At 40.5% G+C, this 17,834-nt stretch overlaps 1 protein-coding gene across 4 annotated transcripts in view; it reads left to right on the top strand.

Moving 5' to 3' along the window:
- SATB2 (SATB homeobox 2) overlaps positions 1 to 17,834 on the top strand; it is a 177,270-nt gene that overhangs the window by 107,439 nt on the left and 51,997 nt on the right. For 3 of the 4 annotated variants that reach the window (XM_018553914.1, XM_018553913.1, XM_018553916.1), the window contains 2 exons: positions 11,035 to 11,250; positions 14,237 to 14,401. In XM_018553914.1, coding sequence (XP_018409416.1) covers positions 11,035 to 11,250; positions 14,237 to 14,401 — 381 coding nt within the window. The remainder of the gene's footprint in view (positions 1 to 11,034; positions 11,251 to 14,236; positions 14,402 to 17,834) is intronic. The other variant, XM_018553915.1, reaches the window with a different exon arrangement.

The raw sequence follows: 17,834 nt of genomic DNA, 5'->3' as shown, positions 1-17,834 counted from the left end.
TCTAACGAGCAAGTGAGGGGCCCCCCCCCCCCATAAGCATCAGTGGGACAATTAAGCCTACGATGGCTCTACAGGCTGTCTAGTCTGTTCTCACACCGATCTATTATAATCACATAGGTAGGTTGCAGTACAAGGTATCTGGTTTGATAATACTGCTATAGTAAACTAGTGGGTAAAAGTGGAGCTTCATTTTTTTCTTCATTATACAAATTTAAGCAATTTAAGATTTTTTAGTGAATGAGAGAACCCCCAATTAATATCTAAATGTAAGATACCATAACATTTTAATACTGGTGTGTAGAAAATAGTTGGAATGAACAGTCTGGTCTTTCTGATAATTTGCACTAGAACATGTAAGAACTTTATTTGATGATGGTAATTACATTACTTTTTCTTGTATGCCAGTTGAAAAGTACAACTCCATTCAAAAAGTTTTTTATTTTGTTTTGAATAGGTCGGATAGGAGTTAAAGCCTCGGTCATGGGTTTTTTTTTTCTGCCTGTGCCCCTATTGGGGAGAGTTCCTTTCAGAAGAAGTGATGGGAAAGCTCTCCAGTGGGGACCCAGACAAAACATATTTTTAGTATAATGTAAAGGTTGTCAGTGTTTTTATTGTTGTCCATGCCTTCCTGTCCCAATAACAACTCCTTCTTGTACAGGGAACAAGAAGTGAGGTAAAATCTGGGGTCACAGAGGTCAATACCTGAAAAAAATTTACTATTCACAATTCCATCCAAAACAACAACAAAAGAGCTTGTCAGGAGTTAGGCTTTAATTATAGCTAGACAGTTTTCCCGATGACATTTACTGTCTACAAGCCTATACTTGGTTATGCTATTCAAAGCACCAGGTGACCTGATGTGGAATAGCTAGTTTAAGTGGAACCTATGGGGTTGATTTACTAAAGGCAAATAACCTGTTCACTTTGAAAGGGAATTTAAACTTTGCAGGGGAAGTTTCCCCTAAGATTAGTGAATGAAGTAAACACTGCTGATTTCCATCACCCAATCATATGGAAGCAAAAATACTGTTTTCTCAATTTTCCTTTCACTTGATTAGAGTGCAATCTCACCACATTCACCAAGCTAAGAGAAACTTCCCCTGCAAGGTACAAATTCCCTTGTAAAGTGACAAGCCTATGTGTCTTTAGTAAATCAACTCCTATATCTGCTATAAATATAAAACAGCAATACAGCCTAGAGAAATGAGTAGAATAGCTTTAGGTGATATTGGCTATATTTCCAAAGCTAATGTATATACTAAAACAATGAACATTTCACGTTCATCTCTGTAGCTGTGATCCTTATCAAAAGGATCTACTGTCTTAGTCTCCGGTTTAAAACATTGATAACTTACAGCTTTGGAAAAGTACTGATACTAATTACAGTACAACACACAAGACAGTGGTCTATGAGATTGACATGTGAATGAGGTTTACTTTCCAATACTCTCTCCATTGCAGTATAGAATATTTGATAGCTTACATAGCCCATAAGTCATAATTAAAGCTCATGTCAAACTTTGCTAATTGAACTAAACAGCACCGAGAAGTCTTTCCGGGACAATGCTTTGTTTATAGCTACCTTGTCATAATTACAGGGCTTCGTGTGGGTTCCATGTTTGGTTATCATTATCGGGGGAGTTTAGACAATATCATGAAAGCAAATTAGCCTTTGTAGAATACTTGAAGTCTTCAATCTTGACAGATGTGATTTATGGTCAGATTACTCATGGGGGGGTTGGGGGGCAGTGTTAATTCTTCCCCATCGTGATTTCCAGCTGCTCTGTTTAATGGTAGAGGTGCCAGTCTAGTAGCTGTGTACAGCTCAGCACTGGCTTCACGTATATTTTATTAGATCAACATGTTTCTGAAACCATATGAATTTACAAGCATCCTATTGTGCACAGACTATGGAAAGTGCATGCCAGGATAGATTAATCAGTATTTACATTGGGGTAATAAATACTAGGAAATGATAGCTGTATTTGTTTCATATTAAATTGAAAGGATGTGTCTAAAGAATATTTTTCTGGCCTGCATTCTTTATGGCCTGTATATTTTAATGCATGACTTTTGCCAACTAAATAGAAGCCTCCCACAGCCTGATTTCTGGTGCTTATCGCTGCAGACCTATAGGGGTTGATTTACTAACCTTTTAAACACACCACGAACGTGTATACACCTCTGTAGTGTGTTCCCTCCCAGCATGATCTATGGGAGGAATCGAAACACCTTTGTAGTGTGTACACACCCAGCAGGTGTGTTGTGCAAAGCCCTGCAATGAATTGCAAGGTAATGTGGTGTAAATTAACTCTATGTTATGTTGCTTGCGTTGATGAATGCAGGAATGTAAATGCATGAGCTAACCATTTTTGTCTAAACTGTGAAGCAGCATTATATATGCATCATGTGCATGATTTTTCCATATATGGCATTAGTGGAAATATGCTTTTAGAGACTTTTTGGTTGATAAATACGTTTTGCTGTGTGAAAATCACACAAACCTGGTGCGTGCGTGTGTTTAGGTTAGTAAATCACCCCCATAGACTCATTCTAAAAAATGTCTGCCTGTTTTGTATACTTCTTTTCACCTGCTGTCTTCTTTCCTTCTTTTTGCTGTCTTTTCACTGTTTGGACCTATAGCTATTGGTTTTCACTGTGATAGTGAAAAACAACAACCTTAATGCCATGGCTATTGATAGATATCTGTCAGTTAGCTGTCTGTATCACTGTTCGGTAGATTAAACCTCTTTATTTGTACTGGTGATGATTGTCACCAAGACAGACAGTTATGGGAAATCCAAAATGTTAGAGTTGTCACCAGAACCAGAAGTGAGGATAAATCTTCCAGTGGGAATACCTGTTTAAAGGACAACTGTCTAAGTGGAGAATTCCTTTTATTAATTTCCTGTTCTAGGACAGAAAAAAAACTTTGGCTATATATACAAAAATGAAAATGATTAACCAAATATAAATATAGCATTCAGATATTAAAACATATCACCCCAATACGTTGTCAAGACCCTACCACCATTTGAGCTAAAACATAAATGTACAATATGTGAATATATCCACAGTCTTACATACATTTATAATGATGCTTATACAAGGGTCCTCAAAAGCACATTCAGTGTTTGTGTTCCTTGGGTCAGCGCCCACTTCTTTAGAGGAAGAGGGTTATTTTAAAAATATATGTGAAAAATATATAGTATATCATAAATAACAACCTTTAAACAGTTTCATAATTAACAACATGATCACAGACCTATGCTATAAAAGCCCTTACGTTCATTAAAATTTACAACATCTCATATATGGATGATTTACCCTGTAGTTCCACAGTTACATATGTTCACAATCATCTGACCACCTCACAGAAGTGTTATTTAAATAACTACATAAATTAAACAATGAAACAGATTATAAAACATGCCTAGATGTGATAAAGATCTGCTCTTCTGGATGCCCAGCTGCTCTAATTATAATGCTATGCAAAATTTTCCCCTGTCACATTTTTATTGATGTCTGAAGTTTTGTCAAGAGGTGTTCACTCAAACAAACAGCACAACCGAAAGTGCTGCAGGTGGGTCCATGCTTGACTACATTTAGAGGCGGGTACATGCAGGTTCATTGCTCTTGTAAAATATCTAAAGACAGATAGCTGAAGGATCGGCCGAAGCTACGACCAGATCCTTCGGCAGCTTCGTGAATAGACCCCTATGTGACTAAGGCAGACAGTGGAGAAAAATCTTCAGTGGGGACACAGCAATTAAAATATCTTTGGAAATCTAGCTTTCCCCTACTTTCCTAAATTACTATTTTTATTGAGTCTATGTCCATGTCGGATATTTACTCTCACTTCCTCTCCTGATGATATTAGCACAGAAAGTAAGGGTAAATCTCCCCAATGAGCCACAGAGATCAGTTAAAAACTGACTGAGGTTCTAACCCTTGCCCGCTTCAAAAACAAAACATGTTTTGGAGATATGCTTTAATGTTCTTAACACCCATGCCACCGGCCCCCTAAATGGGCCATGCTGCCGGAGGCCAGTAGGATGGGCTCTCGATTATGCGATCACTGTGATTGGCTACACAGTGATGATGTAATAGGGACTCCCCCAATCTCCTGATCTTCAGTAGTTGACTGTGAAATGTCGGTGTTCTAAGTGCACCGATTAGGTGTGCTTACAGAACAACACAGTGCTCGATGTTAAAACTCACCTCCATCCTGCTGCATATAGTCTGGCAGGAAGTGGTTAATGAGTATATTCATGTATGTGGAATTACTTTAAAGTGTAGTTCCACTTTTGCAGCCAAACTGGGAAAACATCTACGTTATATTTGTTATATGTTCCTATTCACATAGCATAACTTAAAAAATAATACAACATTGCTGTTTACCTTTTTAAGTGCTTTTTCACTTTTAAACTGCTCAGAGTAGCTTGGAATGTGCACATAGGCCTTCACCAAAGACATGTCTAAAAGGTAAGAAATATATTTAAAAAATTATTTTTAGTTATGAAGTGTGATTGGAAACACAAAACAAGCATATACTGGGGTTTTCCCAAATTTCACTGCAAAAGTGGGAATACACTTTATGGTGGAACATCAGAATTGTCATCTGCTATGTTTTTTTATGTCAGCTTGTGCAGAGGGATAAATGGAAACCATCACTGCTGACTTTCTGAAAATGCTAGTATGGTGATAATCATTAGTAGCCCAAATGGGTCAATGTTATTTCCGAATGTAGAATATGTTCTTTTCTTTACTAATATAGTGGTACCTCGGTTCACAAACTTAATTCGTTCCACGATTCTGGTCGCGAACCGAATTGGTCGCGAACCGAATCAAACTGTGATCAGACCGCAATCTCGACTAGAGGAAGCCACGACCATGTGTCAGAGCAGGGAAGATGGCTGCGGTTATGTTCATCACCAGATGCGGAGTTCGGGAATGGAAGCCAAATTTTGCCGAACTTCCTGTTCGCAAACCGAGTTGTTCGCGAACAGAAGCGTTTGTGAACCGAGCTAGCACTGTATTTTGGCACCTAACATTGTTCCTCCATATGTGTTTTTTAACTGTGTATTTATCTGCTTTTTTAGGGGTCTCTTTATCATTTTTTTCACTAAATTTACACACTTTTTATTCAATATTGACACTTTTTTGTAATTGAGTGTTGGGTGACAATGTGTGAATCTCGGGTGAGAACAATGACCATTTAGATTTGCCATTTAAAAGCAAAGATAAGGGCTGACTGAATCTTGTCACACAGAGAATCTCAAGCCATCTTACATTTAAATGGCACCTCAACCCACTACCATAGTAGTGGTACGATAGTACTACATGCCATGCATCGTGGTCTGCTGCATTAAAAGGGGTCATGACCATTTTTTTGTGTATTAAGGTGAACTGCAGTCCATTCAAAATGAATAGCTTGCCTTAGTACAATGCGCCTTAATAGACAACGAAGTGTAGCGGTAACGCTTGAATAGGCCCTAAGGCTGGAGCAACACAGGTGATTTTTAGCACCGCAGTCCCAAGTTACTAGTGATTAATTGCTTAGAGTAGCAGTTGACTGCTAAGCATATGGAACAAATGGCTCCCTGTGGTGTAAGCTACACACGTAGCATGTAGTAGTGATTAATCATACTTGGTGGCACAATGCTTTAATTGTGTGCTAGTGATTGCTACCCTTAGCAAATAATCGCTAGTGATTTTAGTGGCTCGAATAAGGTACTAAATATCGTATGTGATGTTTAGCCTCATATTCCCAGGTACGTCAGAATTTTTGGCAAATATGCAAAGCTTTAAATTGCCAGGCTGAGCTGGTACTAAGGGCTCAACTAGTCATTTTTGAATGAAGAGTAAGCCAACATCACCTACACTATCTTTTAATGATCTCCATCTAGAATCCCAGTCACAAGTCACAATAAGAACATAGTTGACAAATACCAACTCTTAAGGTTTAAAATGCTACATATACCATACTGACACAACACTGAGAAACACACACCTGGTGTCTATCACTTTAAAAATAAATTCTGCCTCATTTAGGTACAATTAAACAGAATTATGACCATTTGTTTTTCTTCAAGGAGGTTGCTTTGCATATTGAGTGTCTAATTATTTGCAGGTGACAAAAACGCAGGTTAGATCATTTGGTGTTTAATGGAAAACCGACATATTTACAAGAGGGGCTGCGTGGAAAATGGCTATTAATAAAAGCAAATGTTTTTGTGAAATAGTTCAATAATGACACAAGTGGGGGAAATTATTTTTACATAAAATGTTGGCATTCCTTTTTAGGTAATTATGCCTGGGCTGGGGTTTCTTTGATGTGTGGGGCATGGAAACAAATACAAAATGATCTGTTGCATTGCCTAATTGTGGCATTTGAGAAAATAATCTGTGTCAAAATCTGAAACCAAAAGTGTACTGTGTACAGCTGATGTCAGATGAGCATTTTCAGCAAACCATATGGCAATTTAATGTAATACTTTCAATAGTGTTTAGTCCTTTTCCTGGTGGAATAAATGTAATTTTAATCAGAATAAAATCTCCATAGCCATAAACGTAGTCATAGGTTTTCACTAGATTTGCTAAAACTTCTCATCTAACATCAGGCTTACTAGCCAATGGTAGGCATGCTGGCGGTTGCTGTGCACACGGCCATATCAGGCCCCTCCCGGGGAGGAGTACACTCTCAGGCCTCTATGGGAGTACGTTCACCCGAACTGCACGTCCGTACAGGTGCAGGTGTCCCTACTCGGACGCAGACAGGATCCATCTTGTCTGCGCATGAGTACGGACACCCGCACAGACGTGCAGTTCGGGTGAGCGTACTCCCATAGAGGCCTGAGAGCGTACATATCAGGCCCCTCGGGATGGGCCTGATATGGCCGTGTACACAGCACAGGCCGCGTACTCCCATAGAGTAGAACAGGCTGCTGCGTATAATCACACGCAGCACTTGTCCTTCTTGAGAGCGGCCCAATACAGCCATGCATGCAGCACAGATCTGTACGGGCCGGCTGTTTCCCGTGTGAATGAGGGCTTAAAGGTAACCAGTCAAGAGATAAATACAAAGGCTACCACTGCTGACCGCCTAAAAGGTGAACTCCAGCCCTACCTTTAGGCTAGGTCCACACCTGGGAGATCCGTGACTGCCCATCAATCGTGCAGAAAGCCAAAAAAAAAGGCTAGCACACGATCGCGTGGTCCGGGGGCTCTCGTCCCGGGTATCGCTCAGATCTGAACCTAGCCTCAGTCTTGCACAGTTGTAATCTCCTGTAGTGATTTCACTGCACACTATGAGCTTGTCAAATTGTGCATTAGAAGCTGCAGCAAGTCAGACAGAGCCTGCCGCATTTCCTAGCTGGAGGACATCCAGCATCATCTAGGTCAGGGGTAGGCCTTTTGGCTAAGATCAAGTGTAGTATCTGTTCTTATCAGTTTTCGGTGGGGAAAAGAACCATCCTTGCGGGGGATGGTTACTTAGTACTCGCTTGGTAAAAAAAAAAAAAAAAAGGGGTAGGCAAACTCCAGCCCCCCAGCTGTGGTGCATCTACAAATCCCATTAGACATTGCAAGACCCTGACAGCCACAGGCATGACTTTGAGAGAGGATTTGTAGTTTCACAACAGTTGCAGGACAGGAGTTTGCCTACCCCTGATCTAGGTCTTTCTCCTCCAGCCTTATTGCTCCCGCCTGCTCCTTTCTTCTTTTCTTTCATTAAATTTCAGTTCTTTCAGTCATGGAGGCTCAGCATTATATGTGGGCATACCTAGGACAATCTGCCTGGGAAATCCCCATTTTGATATTTGCATAACACTTCCTCAGAGTCAGCCTACTACCTGCATTGTGGCTGAGGACCCCTGAGAGTAGTACTGAGGAAGGGTGCTGTGATGTTTTCAGGAAGCTATATACAGCACCCTTCCAGCCTCTCCCACCAGCCATGATCTACCTGCATTGCATAGAGAGGCACAAAGTGCCCTCTAGTGTCCAAATGTATGGGAGTCGAGTCATGGCTAAAATAAAAATGGGATTTTCTCATATGTTTTAGGTGTTTCTAACCACTATTACCCCCAATAAAGCATATAGTAATAAACATTAGTGACCCATATATGGAAGGGGGTATGCGTATTATACTGTACCTTTATATAGAGTTGTAGAAGTTCAAGCACCAGTCAGCCTTTGAGATTCTATATGCAGGTGTTTAGAGTGGAAATTCCAAGAATAAATTAGCCTGCAAATGCTTTTGCAGCAACAGCATGGCTGTTGACTTTTTTCTTTGTTTGCTTGGCGCATGTGCATTTCATTGCCTAATAAGCTTGTCACGATATTTGCATTTTTAACATTTTCAGGTAAAATTTTGACACAAGCCCTGTTCATTTGCTTTAGGCCCTATTTTATTTTCATCAATATGCTGCCAGACTAGACTTTGTTGGCAGATAGATTTTTTTTAAAAGATGTTGTAAGCAGCATGCTAGTACAGTGGCTTCTGCTGAAGAAAGCGACAACACAGTGTAGTAATGCAAATTCTCCTGACTTTTTTGTTGTTACCATTCTTGAAGGTGTTTTCCTGCCTGTAATTTTACGCTTGCCACTGTGTCAGATATGAGTATTTGCCCCTATAGAGGCTGCATGTACAACATAATATAATCCAGGGGTAGCCAAACTCCGGCCCTCCAGCTGTGGTGGAACTACAAATCCCATGAGGCATTGCGAGATTCTCACAGACATGACTCCCGGAAAAAGATGCATCATGGGATTTGTAGTTCCACCACAACTGGAGGGCCGGAGTTTGGCTACCCCTGATATAAACGGACAAATTGGGAGGAATAGAAAGAAGGCAGGGACAGGGCCAAGCTTGACTTTTACAGAAAGAGTTGTGCCCACCACCATCTCTGTTTCCTAGACTTACACTCTGGGATGAACTGGCACATCCCTAATACAGATTATTAGCGCAGTAAAATATTTGCATGCTATGATTTGTAGCTGAAAAAATCATAACCTTGTGATGACCGCAACTTTGGTTCTTGTAGTTGTGGGGTGGGGAGTGCCCCAAACGCAGCCGATTGGGCCGGAAGGGGGCTGTGTCATGGGCTCTTGCGAAATCGGCCCAGCGGGCAGTTGCATGGACGGATGGAAAGTCTGGAAAATTAGAGCCAAAACGTTTTCTTTGCATTCAGGATAGAGTAAGGAAATGGTTAAACCCCTAAAAAACTGCCGAAGTATTTTTTTTAAATGCCTGTAATAAATAATACATTGTTTTGCATGCTCCTTGGATAAAACAACAAAAGTAAAGTATATTATGTAGATAGATGCTGACTCAACAGTTTTAAATAGAATCTTATCGAACAGCATTCCTCTGCACAAATATCACACATTTCCTCTTTTTCTCACTTCAGGCTGTTCATATATTTAGTTATTATATAAAAAAAATATACAGGTATCTCTTGACAGGCATTTAAACGCAGAAGTCAAACGGTAAAGAGGCAAACCTTTTTTCTTTTATTTTGGACAGAGTGAAGGAGAGTTAGACTCTCTGTTAGGATTTTTTGCTTCCAATGTCCTTGTTGAAAATATTTTTCTTTTACTTCCTGTCCCAAGGTGAGTGCGGTGCAGAAAGTGAGGAGACATACTGTAGGCATCAATATAAACCTGACAAAGGTATTAACCTTTCCTCACTCTACTAAAGAAGTGTTTTATTGCTGTTTGTATCTCCATTGGAGAAATTTGCCCTCACTTCATGTTCAGGGTGGCCCCAGTAACCAGGGTGGAACATCCGTGAAGGCGCATTGTTAATTTATTTACCAAAGACATTTGCATGTACCTTGGAGCCCAATATTGCATGATCATGTTGGTTTATGTACTATTTTATGAAGACTGACACATTAAACACATATGCTTTGATCTTTAGAATGAACTGAAGATAACAATACCACTTATAGCATTACATTGTGATAACCTAGTCACAAACATCGGAGACACAATTTACTTAAAAATTCATTGGTTTTCGGATGATTCCTGTTGGCATTCACTGACCTCTGACAACCGTTTCGTACACTTCATTAGGAAAAAATAATGGAGATTTCAGCTGAGGGAACCAATAAGAGTAGCCAATAGGGAACTTTTAATTTGTCATCCAATTACTATTTTTAGTTTAGAATTGGCCAACATAGTCCTCATCTGTACTGCTTATGCTCCAGTCTGGCCCATGCATGGTCTCCACTGCATACATTACATAATCCACATATTGGGGCTCATTTACTAAAATAATAGTGACTGTTAACTTTGCATAATGAATATTAGTAAATACGGTGAAGTTGTCTTTACTTTGACTACCCAATCATGTGCCATCTTTCTCTCAAAGTAAACATTGAGAGACATGACAAAGGGGGTGCAGGGGTTGCGGCCCGCACCGGGTGACACCATCAGAGGGAGTGACACCAGAATGACTGACAGTCATTTTTGTGTCACCCCCTCTGAAAAGTCCGATACTCAGTCATGGACCGAGAGCCTGACAGCTGCACGAGAGAGGAGGGGACCCGGCAGGATAAGGTATGCCCCTGGATCCCCTCCTCTCTTTGCCGGCATCCAGCACCAAGAAGAGTGAAATGCACATGACGTCATTACGTGCATGTGTTATGAGGTTACGTGTATACATAATGATGTGCGCACTGGGTGACACCCAGCCTGGTGACGCCGCTGAGATGAACAGCCAATATTCCTTCAGTAAATCAACTGCAGTGTGTACATGAAAGCAGCCTATTTCCTAATTCCATGTTACCTTCACTGCCTCTGAAATATTGGGACTTTGCTGACATCATGCATAACATGCCCTGCACACCAGTAATTCTCTTAGCATTTTGGAGGTGGTCAAGGTCAGATTCCTTTATTCAGAACATGTGTAATACTAGCACACCTTCAGTTAGTTTGCAAAGCTGAAGAGTGACTGTAAACTATTCTATTAGAATGTTATTTTTCATGTCTGCTTTAATACTAAAACACCTCTTTAATATTATTGATCAGGGTTTGCTGTCAGAAATTCTACGTAAGGAAGAAGACCCTAGAACAGCATCCCAGTCTTTGCTAGTAAACCTGAGAGCGATGCAGAACTTCTTAAATTTGCCAGAGGTGGAGAGAGATCGGATCTATCAGGATGAAAGGGAGAGAAGTATGAACCCCAATGTAAGCATGCTGTCATCATCATCATCCAGCAGTCCCAGCTCATCTCGAGTTCCACAGGTATGTGAAATCTGCGCACTACTGGAATCCTGCTAAGCCTTGAAAGTTGTGAACATGAAACTGCACTAGCTGAAGACACGGGGCCTGTCCAGATCATTTGTTTTACAACACATAAAACCTGATTACCTGTTAATGAAAGAAGCCTATAGTAAAAGAGTACGGAGGCTGCCTTTTTTGTCTTTCTAAAATGCTAATTGCCTAGCTTTCATGCTCATCCAATAGCTTCAATACTTTTTTTGGCAGTGACCTGGAGCAAGTATGCAAACCAAAAGTTTTGACTTCACTCAGACTTTCTAATTTGCTTGTTCCCAGTCAATGACTTAGAAGGCACTGGAGCCAGAGACAGCCCAACAAATAGCATCTGTCTGCATTCGCACCTTCCCTGTTTTTTTTTGTAGGTTTCCATTAAATTACCTTTTGTATTATTGAATAGACTTTTTATGGACACTGTAACATAAAAACCTACAGTACATGTAGCAGGTGAATAATTGTTCGAAAGCATTAAGTATTCAAAAAAGATCCTCCACTAAGCACAGTTTGTATCTGACCGCATAAAATATATTTCTGTGATTACATTACATTTCATGTGTACAATCTGGGTTGTCCCCCTGCCTCTAAAGCCCAGGTTTTGCTGTCAGGTACTGATAAGACATTTGAATTGTTAATCTACATAGTCATTCCATCTTCTCAGCATGTCAAAGTTAGGTGAGGCTGCCTCAAGAAACAAAGGACAGCTTCCATAATGCAGAGGGAGATTTCCCTGGCCCAGTGTGATCTGTGCTGAGTTTTAGCATTAGGTAGTAGCGTTGGTGGACAAAGACACATACATTGTGAAAGTACAGAGTTCTAGAAAGCTATGATACTTCCTACTTCCTTTTGTTCTTCAATTATAATAATATAGGTAAAAGTTTTCTATCACCTACTGTTAGTGAATTCTTCACTACTTAATTGCTGCTTCTTAATTGGACCAGAGTTCTTGACTAGACTTGGCCATCCAACTGTGTTAGTTTTGAAATAAATAGGTAGCAAATGTCTGAGACCCCTGTGTCATCTAGTCAGAGCAATACGGCTTCTTTTGCCCTTCACTTGTCAGCTGATGGCAGAAATCATTCAATTAAAGCAGTGTGTCAGAATAGAGAAAATAACAATAACAGTTTAAGAACATTAAAGGCACAAATCAGAAGCAACCTGGGGCCCGAGATGCGAAAATGAAATTTCTCTTTTCATTTCCGCTCATTTCCTAGGTGAAATTGGGTGTCCGACTGGTTAGCATAATGAGGATAATGGTAACTAGAGCTATGTGCTCAGATGACATACGTTCATGTTTAATAAGGAATGAGAGGGACATGAGGGAGTGCCGCAAATTGAGTAGTAATTTATTATTTAGAGACCTTTACCCATTTTCTCATTTTTTCTGGGAGAATTGGTTCCTACACTGAAGACTTTATTTGACAACAGGAAGAGAACAGAAGACACACACCTCATGTACAATAACCATGATTGTTTAGCCCTTGTTAACCCTTTCATAAGTAGCGAGTTGTTAAATTATGAAAGAATTTGCAAGTACTGGCAGCGCAGTGATACTAGACATCATGAAAGGTTAATGTAACTGAGATTGACAGATAATACTGGTGGTCTCTTTCCAGTTTTATAGAGTTAGTGGAGCTCATTCACACCATCAACAATGAGCTATGTTGGGCTACACTGCTCAATGTGGTCCCAATGTGAAGATAAGGCACATAACCTTATGCCTATTGACTTCAGTTCACATCAGCACACCGCATTGATGTGTGCTGAAAAAAAAAATAGGACATGTAGCATTTTTTGGGAACACAGCATGTTTTGATGTGCTGCAGCTCAGGGTAAAATCATTAATTAAAAAAAAAAAAACAACAACCTGCAAGACGTGTTTAAATTGTATTGCAGAGCAGCTCAAAGCAGGGTGAAAAAAATGCATGTTGCTATGGTGTGAATAATCCCTTCTTTATGGTAGAAAGGTACATTGAAATTACATCCATTAGAATTTATATGAGGACTTCTATGAGGAAGTCTAGTGCAGGCTCCCTCCACTGTGCCCATGTCTCATAGTTACTTAGTTACATAGTTAGTCAGGTTGAAAAAAGTCCATCGAGTTCAACCTATAGAGATACAAGGAAAAAAAAAAAAAAAACCTAAAACAGAACGCTATGCCCACAGTTACCCACTTCCAGAGGAAGGCAAAAAACCCCTCTAAAGCATGGTTCAATTTGCTCCAACAGGGGAAAACAAAATCCCTTCCTGATTCCATAAGGCAATCGGATATTCCCTGGGTCAACAATCTCTGGTGCTTAATATACTCATAAGAACTCAATATCCAGTAATATTCTGTGCCTTTAGGAATACATCCAGATTATATAAAATATATTTCTGACTGCACCGACCATAAAAAGAGGGCAGACTTGATGGACCATGTAATCTTTTTCTGTGGTCACTCTCCAAAATTTCTAAATACATACTCTGTGTATTTGTCAAATGTAGCCAAATACGTGTGTAGTGCCTAGTATAGCATAAATAGGGATATATTTATGTATATATACATATATATTTATATTAAAGAGTTCTATAGATTGAATGGTTGAACAAAATTATTATATTTTATTGTTCATTGTATGTCTGTAACATCAAAGTTTTCTATAGCTGAAAATAGGTTAATGAAGTGCCAACCAATGGATTATGAAATATAAACTGTACTGACAACCCCTGCATAGAGATTCACTGAACACATGAAGAAAAAGTCAAGGTCTCTTTCCTTCCATGTTCTCCAACAGCAATTATTCCCAATCACAATTAACCTGATTAGAATAATGGACAGGAAGTGTCCCACCGTAGCTAATGCTCCTTGGCACCAACCCTACTGAGTCCTTTGACAATTTCTGCACAGATGGCTTAGCTAAAACATTTTTCCTTCTTCTGTCTTTTCTCCCCCTTCCCCATAACCTCCCTATAGATGAAAACCGCCACTACTCCGACATCCGACATCCAGGTGAAAGTAGAGGGGGAATCTTCCAATGTTACCATCACAGCTGCTGTTTACGATGAAATTCAGCAGGAGATGAAACGAGCAAAGGTGTCCCAGGCTCTCTTTGCCAAAGTAGCTGCTAATAAAAGTCAGGTGAGTGAGCTGCAAAGGGGAGCCAGTTGTACGATCTGTTGTGATATCCTGTATCCCCCATACACCTTATAAAACATTACATCTGGTCCTAGTATAGTTATGATATAACCCTATCTTATTTCAAGCTAAAGGGAAAACATAGCATTATGTCAACAGTCCATTTAATAGCACTTCACTTCATAATCTTATCTTGAAATTATAGTGCATCTCTATTTTAGCAACATTCAAATGTTTATTACGTGGGAAAAAATAACATCAGTATATGTAAAAAGTTTTTCAGCACCTCTCAAAAATTATTATACTTCATATTATTGCTCTAGGCGGCTTTTCCCATGAAACCTAAGGACACTTTTTCTCATATCTCCCTCCTGCTGTGTGTGGAGGGGTACTGTATGCAGTGCTAACAGCAAGCATTCGATTATGGTGTCCTATGTACTGGGCACCTGACTTGTTGGCTTCCAGGGTACCCTTACTGCAAAACAAATAGAGTCTCACCCCTACCCCATCAGATAACTCAGCAATCAGATAATGTGAAAAAATTGTTTCTGCACTGTATTTTGTCTTCTTAGTATTTGGAATCGGCTGACTGGTGGGCTGTATCAGGGTGTTACACAATAGTTAGTGACTACCTAGTAACCAGTAACAGTAAACACTTTAGTCAAGAGTATGTAATTTACAATATAGCATAAAGAAATATAAAGAGTGCAGTAGCCAGGACATGAGTAATTTCCTGAGTGCAGTGGTCAGAAATAGGAAATATACAACATAATGTATACAGTGCAGGGGTCAGAATGCATAATGCACAGAGTGCAGGGCTTGGGAGTGTGTAACTCACAGAGTGCAGGGGTTAGAAGTAGGTAGCACACAGAGTACAGGTGTCAGGAGTAGGTAATGCACAGAGTTCAGGGGTGGAGTTCATAATGCACAATGTGCGTGGCTCAGGAGTGCATAATGGATAGAGTGCAGGACTAAGGGAAGCATAACGCACAGAGTGCAGGGGTCAGGATTGCTTCACAGACAGGTGCCGCTGTCAAGAGTACCTAAAGGAGAACTATGGGGTAAATATTTTTCCCCATAGTTCACCTAAGGGTCACAGGAGGACATATACTAGTGTCCTCCCGTGACCCAAAGCTTAGTATATCGCAAGCTACAGCTCGCGGTATGATGAGACTGCTGCAGCCGGGACAGATCCCGACATTACTGTCGAGATCCACCCAGCTGCGTGAGTGACAGCTGGCTCTGCCTATCTAGAGGCAGAGCCAGCTGTACCCGCCCTCTCCCCCATCCGTTCTGCCAGTCAGCGCTGGAGAATCAGAGAGGGGAGGGGGGGGAATCCCTGCAGCGAGCCGTGAGTGACAGCCACGGCCCTCTGCAGGGACATGATGGAGAAGTGAGCGAGTGACGGTTTGTGTTCGCTCACTTCCTGATCTATTGAGCCGACGTTTGACAGTTTCATTGTCACGCGTTGGCTTGAACTATGAGGTTGAGTGAAAATCACTCACCTCATAGTTCTCCTTTAATGTGCAGAATGCAGAGGTCAGGAGTATGTAACACACAGAATGCAGGGGTTTGGTGTGCATGACACAAAATGTGCAGGGATTGGAAGTGGGTATCTCACAGAACGTAGGAATCACCAGTCTGTATTGTACAGAGTGGAGGGTTCAGGAGTGCTTAACGCATAGAGTGCAGGGGTCAGGATTACTTAATGCACAGGCCAGTATGTGAGTGCAGGTTAAATATTTCTCTATCTCCCCAATAAACATCTTTCCCCCCTCCCCCCAAGTCCATTCATCAGTAGACATGTTGCTCACCCCCCAGTACACTTTTCACCCCACCCCAGTGCACATCTTGCCCCTTCCAAGTCCATTCACCAGACCTCAGATAACGCAGCACTTCAGAATAAGGGAAGTCCTGTGTGTCATGTGATACAACAGAGGCAAAGAGGAGCCTCCCTCATTTCTAAACTGTTGTGACCTGATAATCAGGCCGCGGTATCTGATGTTTGCCAACAGCTGCAGTGTGAATGGTACTGTAGCGCCGTAACTTTGAAATAAAAAACCATTGTAGGAGATTGTGTTTTGGAACCTGGCGCACCCTACAAGAAATGCAAAGTACGTGCCCCAGGTGCCCAGTGCTAGCAATGGCCATGTCTGGGAGGGGACTAGTACTTACTACATGCATGACAGTGTATGTATATTGTAGAGGTGAATGGAGCTAAACATATGCTAAAGTGCATCAGGGTAGTATATGTTAATCTGCGCCTTTGCTGATGCGTGGAGGTTTTTTTTATTCCTTTAGTCCCATCTCACCATAACCTGTTTACTTATACTGTAATAATTTATTGCATTACAGAAAACACTAGTGGATAAGGAAAATAATAGGTTAACAAGTTACATTTCTTGTGGTCTAGTGTCCTTACTGTGTGTCACAACCTTCATTGCTCTCCTAATGTTGTTAGTCTGCTCTGGATCTGCAGCCCATGAGAACTGAAAAGCCAGCATTAGTCGTGATGGGAACATTACACCTGATTGGTCATGGAGTGTGCTACCATAAATAATACCGTGGCCTGTTTTGAATTTCACAGATAGTCCCAAGCCTGTCTAATAAGGAAACTTTCACAGACATTAAATAAGGGTCTAACATCCCATTAGGGAGATATAAGTCATACAGACGTTTCATGGGCTGTGCAGTTAATGACCAGCATTCTGGGCGAGGTTACCACCATTGTGCAAGTTTAATAAGAGAAAATAAAGCTCACTTAAAGGAATCTTCTAAATAAGGTATTGAACACACGGATGCTGTTTATGGGGCTTAAGATGAATTATGTTGGAGGTATCAGAGCCAAGTGGTCTGATAATGAGAGCCAGACAACAAAGATACATTTATACAGCCAGCCAAGCCTGAAACTTTCTGCATGTTGTGGAGGCTCTACTTATTTTAACCTTGAACTGTTTACTTTTCATCTTATTTTTACAAGGACATATCCTCATGCCATTGTCCTGACATTGTTAAAACTCCTTATCAGACAACTATCAGTATTAATCATATATTTTAATATATGTATATCTTACAGCGTAAAGGAGAAATAGCATTTTACTGCCCTATATTGCTTAGGGGAAATTATTTATTTACTTTATATTTGCTTGCTAAAGTAAAACAGGATGTGTATATTAACTCTTAAAGTAGAATGCCAGCCGAAACACTCTGCTAAAAAGTTGTTTTTTTTTGCTGTTTGTATCACTTTTTTTCTGTTTGTAACACTGGAGAGATTCTCTAAACTTTTTGTTCCAGTAACCACACAGGAAGAAAGGGGTACTCTACCAGTGAACTTAAAAAAAGGCACAGTCCTCCCCTTTGCAATCCAAATGACAAAAAAAGAGTTTTGGCCAGCATCTATTACATGGGATGGAGCTGGTCTATTGCTTTTAATGCC

The sequence above is a fragment of the Nanorana parkeri genome, unplaced genomic scaffold (assembly GCF_000935625.1).
Source record: "Nanorana parkeri isolate BGI_ZX_2015 unplaced genomic scaffold, ASM93562v1 scaffold134, whole genome shotgun sequence".
Taxonomy (NCBI): Eukaryota; Metazoa; Chordata; class Amphibia; order Anura; family Dicroglossidae; genus Nanorana; species Nanorana parkeri.
This window is presented reverse-complemented; position numbering and strand designations above follow the sequence as displayed.